The 26,872-nt window shown below is 33.3% G+C and overlaps 1 protein-coding gene across 1 annotated transcript in view; it reads right to left on the minus strand.

Annotated features, from left to right (window-relative positions):
• Positions 1-16,898: 16,898 nt before the first annotated feature.
• The window catches only part of LOC107167920 (uncharacterized), a 52,804-nt gene continuing 42,830 nt past the window's right edge, over positions 16,899-26,872 (minus strand). Inside the window, exons 9-15 of the mRNA XM_089215642.1 lie at positions 26,391-26,714; positions 24,784-24,995; positions 24,161-24,566; positions 21,653-21,906; positions 20,562-21,308; positions 19,867-20,221; positions 16,899-18,622 (exon numbers count right to left, since the gene is read on the minus strand). Of these exons, the coding sequence (XP_089071768.1) occupies positions 17,574-18,622; positions 19,867-20,221; positions 20,562-21,308; positions 21,653-21,906; positions 24,161-24,566; positions 24,784-24,995; positions 26,391-26,714 (3,347 nt within the window). The 3' untranslated portion in view covers positions 16,899-17,573. The remainder of the gene's footprint in view (positions 18,623-19,866; positions 20,222-20,561; positions 21,309-21,652; positions 21,907-24,160; positions 24,567-24,783; positions 24,996-26,390; positions 26,715-26,872) is intronic.

Consider the following 26,872-nt stretch of genomic DNA (forward strand, 5'->3'; position numbering starts at 1 on the left):
TAGCTAGTACCCAATACCCATCTAACATTTTCGAAAATAAGCTTAGTATATTTTTAACTTGGGGGCTTGCCATACTTACTTATCCATAGGTATACTAGAATAAGTTTATGTAGGTCTATTGCAGTTCAAAGTCCAATGTTTGATCTACAAAAACACAAACAGTTTCTAATAAATATATTATATAGACTATAAACTATATATATATTGGTGTATGTATAATATAGTACTCCATGGAACTGCTGAAGTATTTTGTTCATTTTACAAATCATTTTTTGTCAATCGTGGATTGGATTTTGAATTCTAATCGTTGCTCGCTTTAAAAACTAAATAAAATATTACACAAAAATGAGTTATGCAAGTATAACAAATTAACTTGGCATATTCCCTTACTTTGCAACATGCGCATATATTATATTACTTTATAACATGCGCATATGCTAAGCTATTAGCCGTATACAATATCTTAGATTGTACATTTCTACAATGCGCACAATCTCAAAAATTCAACACAATTTTATGAAAATTACAATAGTTGATTAAACAAACAATATATTATTATCTATATTATATTTATATCAATTACAATATGTAATATAAGTAGCTGTAATATGCTTAAGAAAGAAAGTTATTTAAAAGTATAATGCATTATATATACATATACTATATTAAATTATTATTATTTAACTTCTGTTCATGTTAATTAATTGTCATTCACTTACTTCAAAACAGTATACATCTATGTTATATTACTATATACCTGCACGATTAAGCAAAATTGATGTAAAATAGGCAAATAGCTATCGATGACACTTATGAGACTGCTTGCACATTATTTTGCAAATTTAAAAGATTAACTCAAAGTTACTTAACTTTATAAATATTAAAATTATCAAATAATCAACTGCTACTATTTATCTATCTATCCATCTAGGTCATGGACCATAGTACCATTAGTACCGAACACAGAGCACGTAAACATATAAATATACATATAATCTAAAGCTAATGTAAATTTGTAAAATAGCAACAACTTCTTTGAAGTCATTCAATTTTACAGATTCAATGGATTAACGTGATCAATAGAAATTTGTAAATTTTTAACGCCATTACACCAAAGATTAAATAACGAATTGAAGAAAATTTGAATTATATATAGAGTTGGAATTGTTGACGTGCAACGAAGTACTGCAGCTAATTTAATATAAATACAAAAGTAAAGAAATGGGCTAAACTGGCTAAAGAATAGAATATTTTATAATAGTATAACAATTAAAAATTTAATTAACAGAAACTATAAAAATAATAAAATTTGTATCTTTATCAAATATTTAATTATTAGGTAAGTTATAACAAAATATAGATGGTATTTGAAATATTTAAGTTCAATAAATTAAAATAGGTAACTCAGGAGAAAATTAACCACTTTTTTGGAAATGTACCATTTATTTAAATATTTTAATTTTTTCTATATTTTCTAGGGTTATATTATATGATTAACAAATTATAAAGAATCTTAGTTTTCTTCGCGTCTATACAGAGTAGTACATATTAGAATATTAGTTAATTATAATCATAAACAAAATATATAATTATTATATCTTTATATTACCATACACATTATTAAGTTAATTAGTTTGTCTCTAAAAGCAAAGCATGTTTAAGAGTTATAATTTATTAGGTATGTATAAATGTATAATATCATATTATATAATCACCCAAAGAATATCTGTCTACCCCATTAACGCTAATCTATTTATTATATTTGTAATTGTATCTGTATGATTCCTATTAAAACGGACTTTGATTTTTACTTATGGTTTTTATTTGTATAATTAAACTTATAGCAGTAAAGTAATTTTGAACATTCGTTTAATAACAATTTTAACTAAGTTTAAATTTATTTGGTCCATATGTATAAATTAGTTTTCCACTTTAATATACTATAATTTATGTAGATAATAAAGTTAAATTTATAATTTTTTAAATATACTTTAATGTACGTTGTTGATAAATCAAAGAATAATAATATATGATGTTAAATAATATTTATATTGTCTACAACTTTAAAGGATTGTCCGTTAGGAAAGAAAACCTGTTACATGTTTAAGTACTCAAAAATGTATGAATCTCAAATTATTTCTAACAGAATTTTACCAATAATATTATGATCAGGGTTAGAGCTAAAATCATAAAACTAAATTCGTAAAATAGCATTTAAAAACTGTATTATAAACACTGAAAAATTAATTAAAAATATGAAAACAAGCAAAAAAGAAAACTGTTCACAGTTTAATCACTTAATTAATGTAATGCTTAATTTTCACTGAAAAATGATACACACATTACACTAATTTTCTATATAGTGTGTATTAATCGTAAATGTACTAATACATAATAATAAATAATAATCATCTATGCATTATATATACCATGTTGATGTTATACTAAAAATATTTTATGTTGATCGTTTAGTAATGAAATATTAATTAATTATATCATTACATGATTACATTATTATCACACTATGGACTTTACACTTAATACAAACAAGGCATTTAATTCAATAATATTCAAAATACAAATATGGATACAACCATCAAAATGTGATACTTATTATAGGTATTAATAATTATAGCAGTAACGTTATAATGTTTAAAGAATGAATATTTTAGATTAACCTTTTAGATTCAGTTGGATAATTATTGAAACCATGGCATAACTTGGAGTCAATCCAGGGGGGGGGGGAAGCAGTAGTTAAACTAAAAATGCATATATATAACTAATCTTAGTTCGCATTGTGCTATTATGGTAATAACTAATAACCCGCACTGTCATCTATCTGCAATTCCTTGTATTACGATATGAAGGCGCTCGGTTTATAATGATACTATTAATAAATAATAATCTCAAAAGGTGGTAGGCACCGCTCAATTAGTTATTTTTACCGAAATTCTATGTAAATTAGATAATGATAATAAAAATAATATAATATAATGACTGGTTTTTTTTTTTTTAAACAACGAAGTTCGAAGTAACTCAACAAATATTAAATATATTGAAAAATAAAATTATGATCTCAGAAGATTAGATTTATTTATTTGGGTTGTAAAAAAAACACTAAATATGTGCATGAATAACGTATAAAGTTAAAAACTATCTTTCAAATCTTATATATTTAATTATTTAAATGCTTACACGAAACATTAGAAGAAATAAAGTTATTAAAATTAATTATATTTTACCATAGTCCACACATCGTGCATTATTATAATACTACTGTAAGATTTTGAATTATCCTAGTGCAATATCTAACTATAAGACATTAATTATAACTATATAATTAGATAAATCACAAATTTAATATAGTTATAACCAGGGGCGTCTCCAGACCTTGGCTATGGGGGGGGGGGGGGCGAAATAATAAAAAAATAAATATTAATTTACATGAGAATATAGGATTCAGATACTGAGTGATGAACCATTTTTTTTCAACTTTTGTAATTTAGAACTATAATAGTCTCCTATCTATAAAATATTTGTGTCACTGAAATGTTACAATATTAAAAACAAATTGTCATAGTCATCATAGTATACAAATTTATTTTATTGATTAATAGTTAAATATAAGTAGTTTATAAAACAAAATCTAAAATTCTTTTATTTTTAGCAAAGCGGTCTATTATTTTGTCAACGCTTAATTGAAGCTGCCTATGTATATGTAAAAGCACCAAACCTGTCAATCTACTTTGGCCCATTTCACTTCTTATCCAAGTTTTCAACCTAAAAAGCAATCCAAATAAAGAAGAAACATACTTTAAAATTAAAGCAAATTAGCAAAAGCAATAAGCATACTATTTAGTACCTATTGTAAAATATTGTTATTACATTCATTAAGCGCAGTTATAGATTTATTAATTTTATAAATACTGTGTTTAAACATACAATTATGTTTAAATTATACATTTAATATACCTAAGATACTAAATTTGTTTTATAGTTGTACTAATCAACTATCAAGTATTAGCATATATAAGGCGATTATAAGCGATAATATATTAGTTCGTGATATAAATTTTATGATCGCGAATACGTGTTTTGATAACAAGATAATATTGTGAAATTTCATATTATATTATAATTTAATATGAAAAAATAAATGTCAAATAATTTAATATAAATTATAAAATTTACTAATAATTACTATGCAAGTCAGTCACCTTACGGGGGGGGGGGGGGGGGGCGATCGCCCCTTTCGCCCCCCCCCCCCACAAGGACGCCCCTGGTTATAACTAATTAACACAGTACATAGCATAATGAAGGTCTTAAATGAAAACTGTCATTGTTTCAACTTATAACTAATGATTACATTAAATCTTCATCAGTCAACACTATAGGTTCATTCACTAGTCACTAGGGCTAATATTTTATTGTACATAGAAGATTCTATTAATAAATCACCATAATTATAAAAATTAGTGGTACAACCAAAAATGTTTCATTTAAAAGTCGATGATTTAAATTTCCATGTGATCAAGATTTTGTTGAACACTCGACAAATGTTTACTTAATACCAAATTATTTAATAAATAATTTATCACTGTTGCTGATTTGTATAAAAAATAATTCCTTTAATGTTTCACTAACAATATATAAATCAATCATAGGCCACAAAACTAAGTTTAAGTGACCATATTATCTCACTATTGGTAGGAAGTAGGAACACTAAATTTTAGATGTTAAATTAATTTATGAAAATTCGGTAGTCTTATATATTTTTTATTTAAAATGATTAATGTTCTTACATATTCAAAGTATTATTATTATTAAATACAGTACATTTAAATTAAATATATATATTAAGTTTATATAAAAGATAATAAAACAGATGACATTTGAGTATTACTTACTTACCAACTAGTAACGTACACGAAGTTGCCCCCCCCCCCCCAAAAAAAAAAAATTTGTTTTTTGATTTCTAAATTTTCTGTTGATTTCCAAATTTGGGGATCAAAATTACAATTATTTACAGGTTATTTACAATTTTTACAATTTATCTGGAAGCGATCAGACATATTACGGAGAGCTGCGTGCAGAACTTGGACGCACAAAACTTGTTTTTAACTCAAAGGCCGTGGATTTGTTTACAAATTCGAGTATTGGCTAACAATTATTTGTAATTAATTTAAAATTGTTTACAAAAATTTGGAAAATTATTGGAAAAACTTTCAATTTTGTTCCTTAATAAAATCCTTGAAAATTTTATGCAAGATTTCTTATATGATTTTCTTGATTATAAAAAAAGTACCTATAAAGTCTGATGCATTTTTAACTTTTTATTGGATTTAATTCAGAAATAGATTCTGATCCAGCCGTCTTCTTTGAACAGAACTTTTTTTTTTGTAAATAATTATTTATCATTAAATTCAAATTTAATATAGTCACTATAATGACCCGTTTAATTGAGAGTTAAATCGAAACTATACTTTTTCGTAGTTATTTCGTAATAGCTTACAAATATGAAAGTTATAGCTCCGCCTTCACTCTGCAGTATAAAATTCATTAAGTGATTATCTGTCAAAAGTCATAAGTATTTACTTACTGGTAAGTTACTAAAAGCTTAAAATGTATGATTGACATTTCTCTGCGACTGTATCATCAGGGGAATACTAAGTAATTACTTATTAGACATTAGTATTACGGGTTTGGCGAACCCGGGTCCCCGAGCTACTACTGGTGGGAAGTACCAAGTGTACGATTCCAGTAGTGTCAAGGACATCCTATTGTCCTGAGGTTGACTTCAACCTCAAAGGCGGATGAACCAAACAGTATGGTCAACGGCGTTAGGATCAGGAAGGCAACGGGAAACCACCTGATTATTTGTCCCTAGTATGTGTGAATGTAAGTGATACAAGTAATAATCGTGGTATTCGGATCAAGCTAAGATTCGGCAGGGGAAGTTATAACAGCTACAAGGCTTCCCAGGTCGTCAACATGCGAAATCCTTGTAAAAGAAGAAGGGAAATGATAACCAAAGCATTAAAGTATCAAAGAAACCAATAAAATTATGTACTTGGAACGTAAGAACAATGTTCCAAGCAGGAAAAATTAATAATGCAATAGCTGAAATGAATAGACTTGAAATAGACATAATGGGAATCAGTGAGATGAGATGGCCAGGTAACGGACAATGTAGTATAGAAAATCATAAAGTTTATTACTCTAGACATGAGGAAAATCAACATATTCATGGAGTAGGATTTATAGTATCATGTGAAATGCAAAAATATGTTATAGACTTTGTACCGGTATTAGAAACGACCGCGGAGAAAGATTGAAGACGTTTTTTGAAGATGAAGACTTAACTGTGTTAATCACCTTTTTTAAATTGCCACCAAGACGTTTATACACATGAGGATCACCACGTGATCAACCTGGTGACATAGTTCGAAATCAGATTGATTACCTGTTCATTAAAAAGCGTTTTAGGAATAGCTGTTTACGAGTAAAAACATATCCTGGTGCTGATATCAAATCATATCATAATCCTTTAGTCGGTAGTTTCAGAATAAGATTTAAAAAATGTATTAAAAAACAATATAAGAAAAAATGGGATATGAGAGATTGGAAGAAAACGAAACATATGAAAAAAATGCAAAAAATATTGGGAACGTTTGCAGTCTTAGAAATATACATATATATAAACAATATAGAAGAAACTTTTCAGAAATTGACTAATGTGTTAGAGAGCATTGGCAAAGACAATTTGGAGATTAATAAAAATAAGAAAAAGAAATGGATGACAGAGAAAATATTACAAATTATGGAAATAAGAAAATTTAATAATGACCCAGACAAATATAAAGAGAGCCAAAAATGTATAAAAAGGGAAATACGCAAAGCAAAAGAAATATGGATGAAAAATCAATGTGTAGAAATTGAAAAATTGGAAAGAAAACATGATAGTTACAACTTACATAAAAAAGTAAAGGAAGCAGCAGGGATGGATAAGTCAAATACGATGGGGAGATTGCATGATGAAAATGACAAAATCATTGTACACAAAGAAGAGAAAATGACTACTTGGAGAAATTACATTGAACAACTTTATGAAGATACAAGTAGACCAGAAAGGGTACCTGATTTTGGTCAGATGGAAAACTTTCCTATAATAATAGAAGAAGTAGAAAGAGCTATGTCACAAATTAAAAAGGACAAATCTCCTGGTCCAGATAATATATATGGTGAATTTTTAAAGTTAATAGATGAAGAAGGGGTATTCTGGTTCACTAAATTATTCACTAGAATATACGCTTCTGGGGAGATACCTCAAATATGGCTAAAAACTACATTTGTTACACTACCGAAAAAGTCAAGTGAAAAACGTTGTGACGATTTTCGTACTATCAGTCTTATGAGTCATTTACTAAAACTATTTTTAAACATAATTCATCATAGGATCTTTAGAATATGTGAAAAACAACTGAGCAACAAACAATTTGGTTTCAGAAATGCTATGGGCACAAGAGCAGCTATTTTTAGCCTGCAAGTATTATTTCAAAGAGCCGGAGATCTTAATCAGAACATATATGCATGTTTCATTGATTATCAAAAGGCGTTTGATAATGTCAAACACAACAAGCTTATAGAAATACTGGATAACACTGGAGTGGATAATGGAGATTTGAGAATTATAAGTAATCTATATTGGAATCAAAGAGCAGTCATACGCGTTGATGGAGAACTATCGGAGGAAGTATTAATTAAGCGTGGAGTAAGGCAGGGTTGCGTTTTATAACCGCTGTTATTTAATATATATTCGGAATTTATTTTCCGTGAAGCTCTAGAAGAAATTGAAGATGGCATTAAGGTTAATGGGGAAGTTTAAATAACATTAGATACGCTGACGATACGGTAATTTTTACAATTGACATTATGGGGTTACAATATTTAATGGACAGAGTAGTAGAAGTAAGCGAAAGATATGGCTTGATTCTAAATACCAAGAAAACAAAGTTTATGATAATATCAAAAAATCATAACTTAGGAGGGCATTTAATAATTAAAAATAAACGTATAGAACAAGTACAACGATTTAAGTACTTCAGAACAACAATAAATGAAGATTGGGATCATTCATTAGAAATAAAATGTAGAATTGAAAGAGCTAGGGAAGCATTTCTTAAAATGTCGAAAGTATTCGAGTGTCATGATCTGTCTTTTGCTATAAAAATCATACTGTTACGGTGTTATGTGTTTTCTGTATTATTATATGGAGTCGACACCTGAACATTAACTGATTTAACATGCAAAAAAATTGAAGCCTTTGAAATGTGGTTGTATAGGCGAATGCTAAAAATTTCATGGACAGATTGAATTACTAACCAATTGGTACTGGAAAAGATGAGTAAACAGAAGGAACTGTTAACTCCAATAAAAACTAGGAAGCTGGAATACTTTGGACACATTTTAAGAAATAATAAACGATACAATATACTACAGCTTATATTACAAGGAAAGATAGAAGGAAAAAGAAGTGTCGGAAGGAGACGTATATCTTGGCTGAAGAATCTCCGTGACTGGTACAATACAACATCTATTGATTTATTTCGGGCATCACTTGACAGGAATAGTATAGCCAATATGATATCCAACATCTAGAACGGATAGGAACTCACAGAATAAGATATCATCTTATATGTAGGTAAGACTAGTGCTTGAACTAAATATGGAAAAATTTAAGTGCTTCTTAGTTAAAATTGAAGATCTTGAAAAATTTATTTCATTTTTAATATTTTATCATGTTAGTAACTGCTAATACATTTTTCATGTCATTTTGTCATTTCTTGTGTTATGTCAACTGTTAACTATAACTGAACTGTTTTATTGAGGGTATATATTTTTTATGAGTTGTATTGATTTTTTCCACATGATGAAAGTTAAGAAAAAAATATAATACCGAATGCATCTCAAAATAATATAAGTAGTACCTATATTTTAGCTATAAGTTTAAAATTTAAATAATTATTTGATACACTTAAGATATTTCTGAATATATTCTTATTCATAATTATTATAATATACTATTTATAACGCCACTTTCGTTTTCTAATTCACACTTTAAATACGTAAATATATAACATTTCAGTTATTCTCTCCAGGAAGCATTAATTTTCTTTTGAACAGTATTATATTTTCAATACAGAATTATAGTTTACCTTTATATAACTATATATATATATATATCTGTTGGCATTTAATTATTTTCAATATTTAATGTTTTAGCAGATTTTATACATTTAAATTATGATCTATGCCTCCAGAACCAAGTTTACAAGCTAATATATTTATAATATCAAGAAAGATTTAATATTATTTAAAACTATGTTTATGACGGCGTAATGTATAGGCAATCAAGGTACAATACGCCAATAATTAAAACGATTTTACAGTGGCGTGGACGGTGACGAATTCAGTCAATGGTTCTCGTTATCTAATTAAAATATCGGTTATGTGTAAGATATAAGGATAAGATTAAGATAACAAATGCAAAATGATTGTAGAATGTATATAATGATGTAATAGAAAGACCTGACCAACAAAAAACATTAAAAAAAAAATGTTAATTAAACGTATGACAAAAATTGTTAATATTATACAATAAGTAAATAATTTAAGAAATAAACTCATGTCAGCAAATTCTCAAAAATCATATTTTTAAAAAGTTATTACGTTCCAAATTAATTTAACCAAAAAAATTGCATTAAATTAAATTTTTTTTTTTTCACTAATGAAAATAAATATAAAAAAATCTATTATAAATTTAGCGCTGGGGTCACTTAATAAACAAAAATAAATAAATAAATAAAAAATATTAATTTAAACAAAAGTTATCCCAAAAGTCAGTTATATCTGTTACACCTTGTATATTTAAATTTATTATTACGGAATACGAGTATGAATAATATTACACTCTGTCACTCTGTCACTCAAAATGATTGGTGTCTAAAGTTGGCTTGCCGCTGATATGGGTTCACCGTTGACCGTTTTATGAACCCGATTATTGTCATAGGAAGTCACTGAGACAACTCCAAGTCACATCCTTTGAACAAACTCAGCACTAAGGCAGTATACTGCAGTACACTTGTATTTACGAATTCCTCGAACCATCCGTTAATAATCATTATAAATTGAAAACTTTATAATAGTTTGTGAAATGATGGAATTCTTAAAAAGTATAGGTTTTTAAATTTTTTTTTTTAACATAGGTCATGGATCGGGCTAGTAAAGGGTGTCTCAAAAAGAACGCCGGATTTGAAAAGGCCGCCATTTTTGTTTTTTTTGTTGGCTGCGCTGGTTTTGATAGTTTTGTTATCTGTTATCATTGAGGTTTTGTGTTGAAAAGGGGTTTTGTGGTTCTTAGACTCTTAGTCATTGTTTATGTTGTATCGCAATGGAAAGGTACAGTAAAGCACAGCGTATTTTAATAGTGAAAACTCACTACCAGACCAAAGCTACACACCTCGATCTCGCGACTTGACGCCGTGTGATTTTTTCTTATGGGGATACACTAAGTCACGAGTTTACCAGAACAAAGTCCGAAACGTCTTGGAACTTAAGCAAGAAATTAGTCGTGTCCTCAATGAACTTGATGGGGCAATGTGTGATCGAGTGATGGTAAATTTTATGGAAAGAATAATCGCCTGTAGGGCTAGTAGGGGGGTTATATGCCCTATGTTGTTTTTCACTGTTAAACCTCAATTTATTCTGAAGAGAATGATATATTTGTAATGTTTTTTTAAGAAAAATAAATTTAATGTATAGCAGATTTAAATCCGGCGTTCTTTTTGAGACACCCTATAGTATAGGTTCTTGCTCATGCTACACATAATTTTTAAGGAATGTTTAAAGGAACCCTTCTTTCAATAGGTTGTGAATTAAATCCATAAAATGGGATCTAAATAATAGGAATTTAAACCATGTTTAAATTATTTGTAACGGACAGTGTTTACATTTTATAAGTTTAAGGTTATAATTAAGAGATATTATTAATCAGTATATTGTCTTTATATTGTTATGAATTACCACATAGTATCTGAAAGTATTAGAGGATAAATCGTTGTATCGTTTAATATACAAGGCCGTTGAAATTGGAATTTTCTATTTAAAAATGAGTACTCATATGGTTACATTATTCTAAGAATTATATAACAACTTTATTTTTATTATATTTTCGAATTGTTTAACCAAAAAAAAAAAAAAAAATGTTTTATAAACATTTTTAGATAAGTATATAAATTTAAAATGTCTTCATATTACTTAAAATTACTAAATTTTTTTTGTAGTATCACCACATCGGGGCGAACCGTTAACAAAATACTTACAATCATACAACATCATAACAATATAACAATGAGATCATCATGATTGGCATGATCGTCTGTTCCTCTTGTAGTACCACAGGATAGAATGAATAGTTGTGGTCTGTAGCACCTCAGAATTTTAGTTGGTCAATTCACTCCTGAGGCATTACGCTTTTTATTGTTTGGAAGTCATTACTTCCTCTACCGTGCGGTAGAATATTCTGAACGATTATTCCACGTAAAGTACAGCAATTGCTTTTTTAGCTTCTTCAGTTAGGAAGTTTTCGAGAAATGGCTGACAAAGTAATACAGGCATGTCAGCTATGATGAGAGGGCATCGTAGGTGATTATGGATTTCCAACCTTGTTGATCCCATCTAGGCCTCGCATCCTGTACCACTAAGCTGACAGTAGGTCCTCTGGAGATATTTTAGCTAACATAAGGGCAGCTACATTTGATAATATATTCTATTCACCTGATCACCCTCAGCATTGCTAATCTTTGAAGCCTTCTAACCTTGATTGGCCCTGGTTTACTCTACTTATATGGTGATTTGGACTTACACCAGGGCAACTTACAGCAGTTGTATTTTAATCTAAGTAGAGAGCCTTATAATATTAGGCATTAGTCTAGAAATTACCATTGTATACTTTGATGACTTAGCTGTTATTATCATAACGTGCAGAGTAAACATTAGTCTTTTTCAAGAATGACTCAAAGTTATCTGATATGGAGACTTAATCTTAACGGATGCCCTCCAATAGTCACCTGGGGATTTACGAATTTTGGAGAGTAAAATGACCTTGCTCTTGTTCTGCATCAGTTTAGGTGGATTTTTATTTCTTGACACAAGTTGAAACTGGGTTTAACAAACCTTCAAGAAAATGGACAGTTAGTTTAGATGCCCACAATAGCGAGGCCATTGTCAAAGCTAATGAGTTGAAGGCCGGCTGGAATGTTCTCAAACAAGATTCTATTATACACTACGTTTCATAAGGTCAAACTGAATACCGAGCCCTGAGGAACGACATAGATGACTCTCCCAAACTTGTATTGCCCTTTTGACATTCAGGAGCAGAGTATATGGACACTTATTGGACATGGTATTCAGGAATAGACGTGCTCCTGAAGGCTGCGTCAATTACAGGCTACTGCAGAGTAATAAACATGTTTTTTACGTCAAGGGTCCCCATAACACTAAATTTTTAGTGTCTACTACTCGGGTGTTAATCATAATAACGACATAAACTATCGACTCAGTCAACACAACCTGTCTGACCAAGCTGGTTTGGTGTCCTCATGTGACCACCCTGAGATTTTACTTGGCTTTTATTCTCTGCAGTAATTATCTCTTCAGAAGTTCCCCCAGCATGTAAAGCAAAGAAATTAGCTAGTATCTTGGCGGTGAATCCAGCGATTTTCCTGGCCCCTTTTTTTTTCGGAATAACCAACCTTGCTCTCTTTCATATCCTATGATATATTTATATATATATATATATATATATATATATATATATATATATATATATATATATATATTAAATATATAATATAATATAAATATAATTTATATATATATATATATATATATATATATATATATATATATATATATATATATATATATATATATATATTAAATATATAATATAATATAAATATAATATATATATATATCCATGCTGAGGTAGTTATTGAATGCCGGCGGTCACGGTGACTAGCGGCACATGACATTGTTTTTACCGAACAATAAATCAAGGAAGAGTTAGAGGGATATGATTACCTGACGCTGTTGATAAACTACTTTTATTATGATTAATTTCATCTATTCATATTATGGCTGTTTATAATAATATTAATAGAATCTCAAGTTATTTATTGATATTTTAACTAAAGAGTCGAAATACCGTAATATAACATAACTCCCCAAACAAGTTGTTGAGAGTGCATCGTCTATGGAAACAAGAAACTATTTGTTGTAGAAAAAAGGGCACTAAATTTTTATTGGGACTACAATAATATAATATCTATAAGAATAGCAAATGAAAAAACAAAATATAAACAAAGATGATAATAATATAAATTTGGGCAATGGAATTTTAACGATTTACAGATTAGTGACTCGTCATTTATGTTGCACTCAGTGAAGTTGTTTAGGTTTATAGAATTTAGGAACGTAGAGTACGAGCATTTACGAGCATATTATTGGCATAGCCAAATAGCCGAGTCTGAAACATAATCGGGTCTGTAACACGATCAAGTCTTAACCACGGTCAAACCTACATAATTAAATTACATAGTTAAAATTGTTAACTCGTACTCCGCTACTCCTGTGATCTTCAATATACTACCCTCAATAACAGGGTTACTTAGGCGATAGTTTACTATATAATATAATTATTAGTCAATCATTAAATAAATATTGTCTTCGTTACTATATCGTGTTCAATTGTGTTAGTCTAAGATGCATAGCAGGTCATAAGTTCCTGTAAAATATAACTTAGAAAACTTTATTTTATCAATCCAACAACCCAGTTCTCAAGACCGGTTCGTGTAGTAAGAATAGTTAACCGACTACTCCTTAACTGGATAGGATTTGGTATAAATATCGACAACCACTTAGTTTAAATAAACGAAGTAGGTGTGTTTCAGAATCATTTGATTGATATTTATATTGTATAAAACCATCACGTTAGTGCAACGAGACATACGTTATTATATATATTTAATGAGGGCAAATAAACCTAAGACCTACCGTATATCTAGACCTGACTAGGGTACAAACAATTATTATGATATTAAAAACCTAACGGGAAAAAGGGAAGAGATGCATTAAATTGTGGATTCTTTAACTGGAATAACGACAAGAAATAGGTTACGACAACACCATGTGAACTTAATGTTGAAGGGACAATACGAATAAAAATAAAACTTTTGTATAGAGGCAAAATATCGATGGCCTTACAATGAGTAAGTTATTTCGGACATTTATTTGACACGTATGGCAAAGCCATGGTGGAGGACCTACCGGGGATTATATGAAGGCTAGAAGGTTCCTACGTGTTATGGTGTGAGAGTGGTCAAGATGCTGGGTCTGGTGGCTTTTTGTCTTTTGGGTCATCCTTCCAGATCATGGGAGTGAGAAACAGTGGACCGTAGGTGATTGACCCGTCCGCATCGAAATTATTACACCCAGGAAAGCCAGTTTTTACATCAACCACCCCGGACATAGGTAGACGCGTATTGCAAAAACCCGAAGGTGGCTGCATATGATCGATTCAAGTCCAAGACTTAATGGGCCGGGCATCGCCACAACACTGATTTAAAATTAAGAAAGTTTCGATGAATGGAGAGTTAAGTTACAATGTGAATTGCAGCACATAACCTATCATAAATCTTAGAACGATAAATTTTACTATTTATCAAGTTATCAAATTCCTATGTGAATTCAAGCATTTTGAAGAGAAAATATAAAAATGTACTCTGATGTTACGTAGATCTATCTGGTTATTGAAATAATATTATATATTCTCAGGTGTCATTATCACGACGGACTCTTTCAATCTTACAGTATTACTACAATATTAATTGAGCTGTCTAAGACCAGTAATCTGCTAATCATATTTAGATTACTGAAATTATACTGAACTACGTTAAGTTGCAGCACTTTATCAGATTCCGGCGCAGCTTTTGCTACTTAAAATGATCGAGTGTTATTAAACGACAGTGTTAATATCAATAGTCCAATGGCGTGCGTAGAATTTTGGTACAAGAACGGAACAATTTTTTTATAGGTACTCAGTAACTCAGTAGTCAATTTAGGCACCCTGTTATTATGTAGCAATACTACAGTTAGAGTAAAAATATTTGCATTTTATCGGACATTTTAAGTCATATTACCATATGAATTCATCAAATTGTATAACAACACTGTGTAAATAAAATATCGAAATATTTGTAACAAAAAAACGTATAGTTATCAAATTAATCGGCGATTCCCTTGTACCAATACTTTGAATTCTTCAACTATTTTACCATTATCAAGTTTCATACACACTTTTTGTTGAATACTCATAAAAAGTAAGCTGTCAATACACTCTTGATTTATACTAGCCCGAAGTTAAAACTTTACAATATTTAACTTAGAAAAAGCTCTCTCACGGGAAAAACTTGTGACAGGTACTAAATAGTTCCTATAGAAATTATTAAGAATATATTTTGCTCTTTCAGATTGACCTAGCCATTGAAGCCGCTGAGTAATAATCATTGTTGAAGAACCTTTTGGTATTTATATATTTGGAATATTTTTTATTAGATCGATTTCACTTTTTAATTCATTAATACTAATATCAAATGTTGTAAGCAAATAAATATAATCATTTTCACTTTTTCAGTGCTAGTCAGATTGATTAAATTCTAAACGCAGAAATTACATTTTGAGTTTCTTGATTGAAATATAAATTTAAAACACTAGTTGATATTTTATCTAATGTTATACAAATTAACAAGAATATTAAATTTTTCCTTTATTAGTATAAATTGTTTCTTATTAGGATCAACTCTATATGAAATTTTCAGTTTCCTAACTTCCTGAATATTCGTGTTTAATTTCGCACAAACTCTTAATGTTTCATTATATACCACTTCGAAGCCATTAACTGCAGTTCATATTTTCAAGTTTGAAGTTAGAAGTTTTTGAACTAACTATTACTATAGAGAGTAATATAATAATTTTAAATGCAAATAGAAGCTTAAATCATTCCATTTCATTTATTAGAACTTAAGCTTTTGCTTTTATTTCATTATTTCAGAAGTTTTTGTTGATATGTACATACAATTATACATTTTGAAAACACAGGATTCGATCTCTTAAATAAGTGTTTAATTTTAAGAAAATTAATAGATCCCGTTGAAATTTTTCTAGTAGCAAGTTTTAGACATCATATATGAATTATACTGTGATATAAATAATATTATACTATTATGCTAAACTTTTAATAGCATAATTATAATTATATAATGTAAAATATATTGTTATTCAAATAATATACATCAATATTAATAATGTAATTATTTAGAAAATAATAATGAATCCTAATATAAGATAGTTATCACTTATCACTGATAATTTCTTTAGTCTAATCTAATTTGTACAACATGTTGACATTAAATGAATTTCAAAAAATGCCAGTTTTTTTTTTTTTATTGAACTGAAAATTTCAAAGTTTTTAGCCGTAGTGTTGTTAGTTTACTGGTACATAATATCGGAATAGTATAATATTATCTAAAAGTAACACGGCGTAATCTATAGGCAAAACAGGTACACAACCGCATCGACAAGCATAATTATTTTAAAATATCATATTTTGGTTTAATCTACAATATTCTTCGTAGCGTACAATAATACTTTTTAATTTCTTCACGTGATCATTAAACAATTAGATAACGTTCGTCTCAATCACTATAAAAAATTGAATCGATCAACAGGTGGATACGTACAGCGAGTTAACGCTTAACGAAAATAATGTAACAACGCACTTGTCGTCCAACGAATTGAATATATTTGTTGCAAATCTTACAGTTTAAACGATACAGACACGCGACGCACGTGCATAGCGAGGCGTACAATTTATATATATACACAAAAAATGAACCGTTGTTCGGAGAAAAAAATCGTTATCATCATCCATTTAGATTATAATACGAATTAAAAAATGTATATTAATAATAATAAAAATAATAATTATTAATAATAATAATAATAATAATAATAATAATAATAATAATGATAATCAGTAAAAAATATTATTGTGGTATAGTAGTCCACGTACGATATATAATTAGGCTTGCGTTTTGGATAGGAGTGAGATAGAGGTCAAAACACACACGTTTGCAGGCTAACATCATACATGACGCGACGTATACGTATATAGTAAATGGCAAGCGTACCGCCGGTAATTATTTTTAAAAAAAATATTAAGAAATTTAACATACTAATAATAAGGATTAAAATAATAATAATAATAATAATAATAAAATAATAATAATAATAATAAAAAAAATTAATATACGGGCATTACACATCATATAATATATATTATACATAGTAACTACAAGTAATTAATTATGTTGACGATTTGTAAATATACAAAAACAGTTAAAAAAAAAAAAAAAAAATACAAAACTTTGTGTTTTAATAAGAGTCGATATCTTCTACACCAAAACGGTGAGCGACGGTGGAGCCGCTTCGTCTTCACCACCTTCCGAACTGTGGTTGTTATTATTGTTAGTTGGTATTGAGTGTAACAATGACGCCGTATAATGTTGTTGTTGCTGTTGATTGTGATACTGTTGCTGGTTAGGTTGCACTTGTTGATTAAGAATTTCTCCACGACTGCGACGGTTGTACTGTTGCGCTGCTACTTGCTGCTGCTGAAGTTGTTGTTGATGAACCGGTAGTTGATGTGGTTGGTGTGCGAGTTGTAATTGTTGTTGTTGGTGGTGAAGTGGTAGTTGGTGTTGCTGGTGTATTGGTTGCTGTTGTTGTTGGTGTATCGATGGTTGCTGTTGCCGTTGTTGTTGCATCATTTGTAGTTGTCGTCGCTGCTCGTTGTCTACATTCAAAGTCTTTTTGCATAACAATAATGGCTGCGGGGCTGCTGCAGCTAATGGCCGTTGTTGTTGCTGTGTTTGTTGTTGTACTTGTTGCTGTTGCTGTTGTTGTCGAGGAACGGCAACAGCTACAGATCTAACGGCAGCTATTGGCGGTGATGCTACGTTTGTTGTTTTCTCTCCGCCCTTTTCATCGTCCACATTCATGCCTTCGACATCACCATTCTGTTTGCGTTGCAGTTCCGGTGAAGATCCTTCGTCAGCTGAAGTGACATTGCATAACGGGTGAACGATGCTGACACGTGAGCAACTAAGAGACGATCCCGCCGACAAGTTATTGCGTCCGCAGCCACTGCCACCATAGTCACCACCGGCGGCCGTCACGGCGACCCGGTTGCCACCGGTCACCAACCGCTTGAGGTTCTCCTCGTTTTGACGCCGCACCAGTGACAACATCAAACTGTCGCCGCCAGGCACAGAAGGGTCAACGACAGTAGCTGAAGAATCCGACGTCGTTTGACCACCGTTCGATTTCCTCCTGGAACTGCTCCGGAAACGTAGTAACAGGAACGCCGCGGCCGCCAGCACAGTGGCCAACGCTCCGCAGGCCACGCCGATCGTCCAATAGTAGTAGTAGTAATGCCGGTAATCTGTGAAAGTACAAGTCTGGTATTAGTGTTATTTTCAAGAACTCGGTGGTGGGAATAACCACGGTTGAAGCGAAGGACGACATGTGTCCGTCATCAACTTTGAACGCATAGAAAAATAAAAAATGTATATAGGTATTTTGATGGTCTATAATTTAGATCAACTTAGTTGCCACAATTTTTTACTCATAGTAATATGATCGTAAAAAATTATATTCATTGTACTGCATTTTATATAATAATGATATGGGTAATAAAACATAAGAATAAATAAATTATAATGAAAGTTATAATAGGAAAATCATAGTAATCATACCTAACCTTATCAATAACTAAAAACGCATAAATAACCAAATATCTATAAGCTAATTAACAACGCTTTACATTTATCATCAACACATATATGGAGATCATGAAAAAACACAAAGTACTCGCAATAAATCATGGGTGAATTACTATTTATTTTCAGCAAATTTCCGTTATCAATCAGAAATAATATATGTCTATCTACATAGGTTTACATCATCAACCTTTCATTAATCAATAAAAATATTCATCTGGAAATAAACAGAAAAAATTATATTGATAATAACGATAACTGTTCCTAATAATATCAATTATCGCATATAAGAATATTTTGGTTTTTTTTTATCATTTAAGCTACGGCGACATAAGGTCATTGTAAATAGGTCAAATAAGGTCATTAGCTGTAGATTGATTGCACTGTTGGGCTTTTTGAGACTGAAGGTGTTTGGAACATTTTTGTGCTTGGCAGAATTTCTAGTAGGTACCCGTAGGTTTCTGCCGTGCCCGGGTGGGGGATGGTGGCTCTCTCTCCAGACACCGTGACAGACCGAAAAGAGAGGTGCCGCCTGTGATCGAGGCTCGAACCTGCCGACGAATTAAAACGCTTGGCCACTCTGTCCCCCGTCATATTATGTTTTCATTTAGCCATAGCCGTATACATTATACTATTTTGTTTCATATATCTCCCACTCCATCTTGTCCCTATTAACTTCTCTTAGCACTGACCATTACCTTATAGGTATATAAATTTAGCAGTGTCGGTTATTAAATGGTCGCCGATTTATGATTTCAATCGGTTGATCCCAAAATGCATTCATACGCTATAATATTGTCCAAACAGCATGTTTATAAATTATGTACTTAAGTGAGGGTTACTCAAAACCGCGTCGCCAAAACACGCTACATAGCTATCTAGAACATCGCTCAACGCGAACACTAACCTTCGTTCGAAGAACCGGATGCGTTTGCCGGAACTGGCGTTGAATGCGATTCGCCCGTCACACCACTTCCTAGGGAAACGTCCACTACAGCGGCCGTTAAGAATGCCAGCGCCGCCGCGTCATCGTAGTCGTCGACACCGCCGTTCAGTGTCGGGCGAAGACGGTGTCCAGCGGTTTGAACTTTTTTCGTCGAAGTCACCGTTGATCCGGCAACAATGCCGCCGTTGAGTCGTTTATAAAGCGTTTGGACGGCCCGTCCTACGACCGCTGCAACATCGACATCGTCGTCCTCTGCCGCCGTTGCCGTAATCCGTCTCTGGTGCTGGTGCTGTAGCTGCTTATCTGTGACGATAGCCTAATAGATCAACACAATAAGCAATTAATTCAAACGTGTCCAAACGCTAGAACTGGAAATATAAACTAACATTTAAGGACTCATAATCGATATTAATCGGGTTTAAAAATATTTTGGGAAAACTTAGTTTTAAAAGTATGTATTAACATATTATGCAAACTAGCATATACATACTAATATGTACAAAATCTTATAAAACTATTTATATAGGTAGCCATTATTATTCATTTCAATCGCTATTTAATTTTTATATATTATTTATTTTTCACTAATATGAAAACATCGGGAATTTTAAAACGGGTCCCGATCAATCATGTCACACCCATGACATTTTACGTACCAAAGACACTCGGACAGTGACGCGACGTCGTCGGCGTCGACGGCGGTTGTTGCCGCTACTTCCGGCATTACCACCGCCGATTCGGTCGTCGTCGTTATTTTCTCGCTGATCCTCGGCCGCTTCGCACATGACGTACACTCGATTCCGTCGGTATTCCACGTCGTTCTCTTGACTCAGGTCACCATCGTCGCCACTACGCACCCATTCTCTGGCAAGCAGTCGACGGAGACTGTGGCACACGGCTGATACTCGAGTACCGCGCCGCAGACGCGCTGGGTCCAGAGTAATGCGCAACCGGCCGCAAGCATCAGTACGCCGACGGCGATGCTGTTGGTGTGGTAGACGTTTGTCACTGGTCTGACCGTTTGGCAGACAGTGTTGAACCACTGACGGCCACACCGTAGTGGGTGAACCGTCCTCGTCGTCGTCATCCCCGCCATCGTCCACGTCGCTGTCTTCCACCAACGCGGTCGCACACTGACCCCGGCGACGACGCCTCGGCCACGAACCCACGGCCACGTAAGCGCTGTGGTCGTCTTGGCTGCCATCGTCATCGTAACCGTACCGGAGCCGAACGTCGTCCCTGTCACGATCCGCGTCCACGCCACCACACGGTGGACGCAAACACTGTCTCCATAGAAGAAGGGTGTCCACCGCAGAAACGGTTCCGTCGGTCTCTCCTTGCTTTTCCATGTCGTCTTCAAGTAATTCTTCGTCATCCATGTCGTCTATAATCGGTACGCACACCTGCAAAGAACACGAAGACCCATTTAATTTATGATAACGCCACACCGTATCAGTTAAGGATGGGTTGGAATTTTCCCGAACACTATTCAAATTTGTTTTTTTTTTTCTAACTGCTAGAGAATGAATATATTTTTACTCAAACATTTCGATAGTTTCCAATTATCAAACTTTATCGGATAACAACATAATTATCAAACCGTTGAAACCGAACGAGGGCCATACGGGAATAAAAATAGTATTCTATGGAACCCGGGTCTAAATTATCAATGGAGACGGATGCATTGTGCGTGTATTGACCACAAATGCATACAAGACGTGTAATAATAATACGTGGCGAAAGTTACCTGGTTGGTGCCGGTGCAAGGCATAACACCGCTCAAACAGTCGAAAGTCGCGGGTCCGCACCACATGTTGGTGCACGACATCACGGTCGACTTGTCGTCAACGTTGTCGACCATCGACGATTTAGAGCTACACTTGCACTCGTTGCAACCGTCGTCAGCGATCCAGTGCTTGCGCCGATGACGACCTCCTCCGCACATTACTGTCACGCCGTCGTCGTCGAACTGCTGTTGATCTGCATTCGCTACTGTTGAAGCTGTAATGACACAAATAGACGTCGATAAGAATTAATTGACACGCGTTACAATTACGAAATCGTGTATATACCACGAACGTAACATGACAACGAGACGTAAATTTGTCGACGGCAATAAACTGCAGCGAACGTCGATGAAATATCATAACATATTATTTACATCATTGATGGGTGGTTAGTGGGAGGTAGACAAGGTGTAGGGTGTTTTGTAACGATAACACGATACTGTGTAATATTTCAGTTTATAGGTGGACGCAGGCGATGAAGTGCGTTATTCATTTCGTACCAAAAACTCTAACCTCGTCGCGCATAATTTATAATAAATAAATAAATATACCTGTAAATACGTGCGCGCGTGCATATCTGTAATATGTATTAATAACACGACGCGCGCGCCCGCGCTTGTAAAACGACGACGATGGTCGCGGCCGCGTCCAGTCAGCGGGGCGCCGAACTGACGGAGCTTACACGCCGCTGCCGCCGATTGTTTTTCAGCTCTCGCGGGACGAGACCGGCGCACGACGGACGACGACGTTTTCCCATTAGACCCCCGCGGACGCCGTAACGACGGCCGCTCAGCAGCACGCCGTCGATGAGAAACCACCGCCGTCGTATAGTTTATGACGGTCGCCGCCGCCGTGCTGTACCGCGCGCACGCACACGGACGCGGCACGGACGCACACGTTTTCACAAACGGATCGGCCGCGGGACGGCGGTCATTATTATCATAACGACGTGCGGTGCAGCTATTCGGCGGGTTAGGTGACGCGGTGGGAGCGGGTTATTATTATTATTATCATTACTCGTCAACCGTTGTTTGTAGGCGGAGGCGGCGGTTTCGAATTTATACATTATTCAAACATAAAATACGTACAAATATAATATTACGTATATCATTATAATATGCGCCGCCGACGCGGAGAGACGGACGACGACCGATGACGTGTTGCACCGCCGTTGCCGCTGCTGACGGACGAGCGTTATTGCCGCCGCATAATATTATACCAGCCGATCTTGGGGCGGCCACTTGAGCTCGCAATCGCGCGCTCGAAATGGTGCGCGGCGCGCGGACCCAGCGTGACACCGCCGCGTTTACCTGCTGGACACCATACCACTGAACTGCAGCGTGCGCGCACATTTAATAACGAGATTTCGTTTAAGTTTTTTATTTAACTGTATATAATAAATTACGTAAAAAATCGATATACACACGCTGCGTATATATACTATATTATAATATTTTACAACGAGGCTATGTATAATAATAATGTAATATATATTATGAATGACGGGAGGAAAAAAAAATGTACGTAAATTAGAAATACGTCGTCCGCGTGTTTTCACATAATCATCGTCTGCACGCGTTGGGGTCTCAGAGATCATAATATGATGGTTGCAGGAGTAGTGTATGATAGCACAAAACAATCATTTCGTTTATGTATATAGCTTATGTTTATATATATATATATATATATATGTATGTATGCACCTAAATAAATTATTTTATATTTAAATAATAGGTAACAATCTGATAAAAGTGCATCACCCCAATAAAGTATCTCCATTTAGGTATAACCGTACGAAACGTGATCACGGCACAACATTAAAATATATTGACGTGCGGTGCAGTTTGTCGTTAACTATTTTATTGGCGCCACAAAACTCGGTAGGTTCTCGAAAGGCTCTATCGCGGATTTCAATGATATATTTGAATTGTTCATTTTTACGCTTGTTAGCGTTTAATGCTTATTCCGATTGTCTAATATTAACATTGTCGTAATTCTTTAAGCTGCACCTTTGAATTCATATTACATGTTATAAATCACGGATTAAATAACTTAATATCAGCGTCCAATAAGCTAAACAGGGAAAAATGGATAAAATATTTGTATTTGGTAATAATTTCTGGATTTAAAGAGTACGAAAATATTCATAAATATTACTATAATAATAATTATACGCCATGCTAGACTCATTACTTCTTACGAGTTAATCGAACTCTGCTCTATACATTATATATTATCGTATATAATTATAATATAAACCCAAAATACTTATTCATACGGAGACCCATACAACTGGTTTTAAGCTTTTTTTAAGATATCATATATTATTTGTTGTTTTAAATAAACAGCTTTTGCGAGTGCTGTAACCCCACTCCCAACTCCCAAATTTTAACCTAAAATACGTGTTTAAAAAAATTAAAAAAGTAATAATATTCTATAATTGCAAGTACGTGGTAAAAAGTACTCACCTCTAGCGATGTCGTCATCTTCATCGCCATATTGCTTCTGCTGCTGTCGCCATATCGTTGTTACCGACAAACCACCGCCAGGTCGACGGATTGTGGCCACCGGCGTAATAGCGGTGCTACGCTGCAGTGGTGGCGTCGACGGAGATCTAGTACTGGCCACGGTCGTCGTTGTCGTTGTCGTCGGTGCGGCTGTCGTGGTCGTGGTAGTCGTAGGTCTTGCGGTGGTCGTCGTGGTCGAGGCCGTAGACTTGGTAGCCCCGCCGATGCCACCGTCGGCTGGCACTGTACAGTTTTTGCCATGCCACGACCAACCGTCCCCGCTGCACTGGCAGTAATAATCGTCCGGCGTGTTCAGGCACTGACCGCCGTTTCGACATGGGTTCGGTGTACAATGGTCCCTATCGATCTATCAAAACAACAAATCACGTTGTAAAGATAAATAAATAACTGACTCGATTTATAAGAAAAAGTGTTTTTATTTTTATAAAAAGTTGTGAACACAAACTATATAAGCGTTATGCTTATGACTTATGAAGAATATACCTATCATAATAAGGTTCTAATATAGTTCTGAATTTTGGGCTGGTTAAATTCCTGCACTTGAATTCGTCAGAGTCTCTTACCTCACAGTTTTCGCCTGAATATCCCAACGGGCATATGCAAGAATATGCTTGTTGCTGATGCTGCTGTTTGGCCGACATTCCACCCATTCCTCCACCACGCCAACGACGCGACGGCACGCATTCGCCGCCGTTTTTGCAAGGATTACCTCCGCCAGCCACACCTGATTCGCTATCGCCACCACACGGGTCGATTTGAGTTCTACAGTTCCGACCTTTGAACGACAAAAATAGATATTAAAAATGTTACAATTCATAAGTGTATTATTAGGCTTAAGTCCCTAACCATTGAACAATGACAATAAACTGTGGTTCGTCTTAGGTTTGTCTTATAAATTAACAAAAGCTTTACATAATAGCCTAAATGTATACTGAATTACTATTTTCTATTGTTTTAAGAGGGGTAGCATTCTGAAAATATTTTTACATAGATACTAATATTGACCTAACTGTTTTTCAATCGATATTATATTTAATTATATAATAATATGATTATATGAACATAATTCTTAATCATAATTTTAAATTATTATGCTTTCTTGAGATAGATCTATAGACTACTCGTATAACTTATAAATAATTTTCATAAATTACAATGATAACATTAGTGTTAAGAATCAACATGTAAAATATTAATTTGTCCATATATTGTCGGTAGAGAGAATGGTTCAAGTTTTTACTCTCCTCAACCAATGATATATTATTACTTCATTAGTTGAAAAATGCGATGGATAATAATTATATGATAATAATATTCTATTTTAAAAAACACGATTGTAATTAAAGTTTAGGATATTTCATTATCCTTAAATGTTTTATTTTTCTATTAACATACCTAGTTTCTAGTAACATATACCTAGTTCATAATTAATTTTGATAAACATACAACACTGTTTAGAGTTATTATTGTCCTAATTATGATGTATAACTTTCTAGATAATAAATGAAAACAAATTTTCTTAACAGATTTCGTAGTTATTATATCGTACATGATTTTATTATATTTATAAAGTCAATAGTAGAAAATACCTGCATTCAATGCCTAATCGATCTATGTGCTATAACTTTGGGCGCTCTTTCTATCCAACAAAGTAGTCACGTATATATTACATAAACGAAAAATATTGCATGTTATATTATAGTTATAGGAGAAACTAAAAGTAATAAATTTTAACTGGTACAACAATTTGTACCTGCAACAACCTCATGGTTTATGACACTATTATTGCAAAACTTTTTTCAAAAATTTTCACCACACGGCAAATTTATTTATTATTCGTGTGCTGCTACTATTTAAGTATGCGTGTGAACAAGTATTCACTGTTATTGTTCATGGTTACGGGTTTTATCCACGCCCTCAAAAGCATGCACACAAATGTTTGATTGCTTACACGCAAACGTGCAAGTCCAACCGCATGCATAACAGATTGCCTATATGCGGCCCCTCAAAAATCATCGCTCCGATCACACTTTTATTTTATTATCATTATAAATAATAATAGTCTATAATATTGTTAGCATACCTATTAGCAAAACACTAATATTGAAGAATTTCACACTATAGTAACTTATTTGTTATAACTAATTATATATTATATAATTATACTGACCGGTAAAGCCGACTGGGCACGCGCAAGTATAGCCTCCGATCAAGTCCAAACAAGTACCACCATTGGCGCATTTCACGTCCGGTCCAGCACAATCATCCACGTTCACGGTGCACGCAAGGGCGGCCGCTAAAGTTCCATTGTGGCCATCCCTGGAAGTCGTCATTGCCGCTGCCGTCGTCCAGCCCCTTCGGCACACGCATTCCGTGGTCACAGCGACGTTACTTCCACCCCCAGTCGTTCTGCAGGGCACTGCATTCGGACCACACTGCTGTTCGACCCCCGCCGACTGCCGTTCCCTGTGCTGTCGCTCACATTCGTCTACGTCTAAACGATAAAAAAGTTTGTGGTTATATTATTATAATAACATAATGTGCAATCGACACACTGCAGATATAGTGACAAAAATAGAAGCCAAAAGCTCAGAGTGGTTGTCGTTACTATTAAATTATATATATATAATTATATATATATATATATATGAC

Source organism: Diuraphis noxia, unplaced genomic scaffold, assembly GCF_037042655.1.
Source record: "Diuraphis noxia isolate RWA-SAM2 unplaced genomic scaffold, SU_Dnox_SAM2 contig0001, whole genome shotgun sequence".
Classification (NCBI taxonomy): domain Eukaryota; kingdom Metazoa; phylum Arthropoda; class Insecta; order Hemiptera; family Aphididae; genus Diuraphis; species Diuraphis noxia.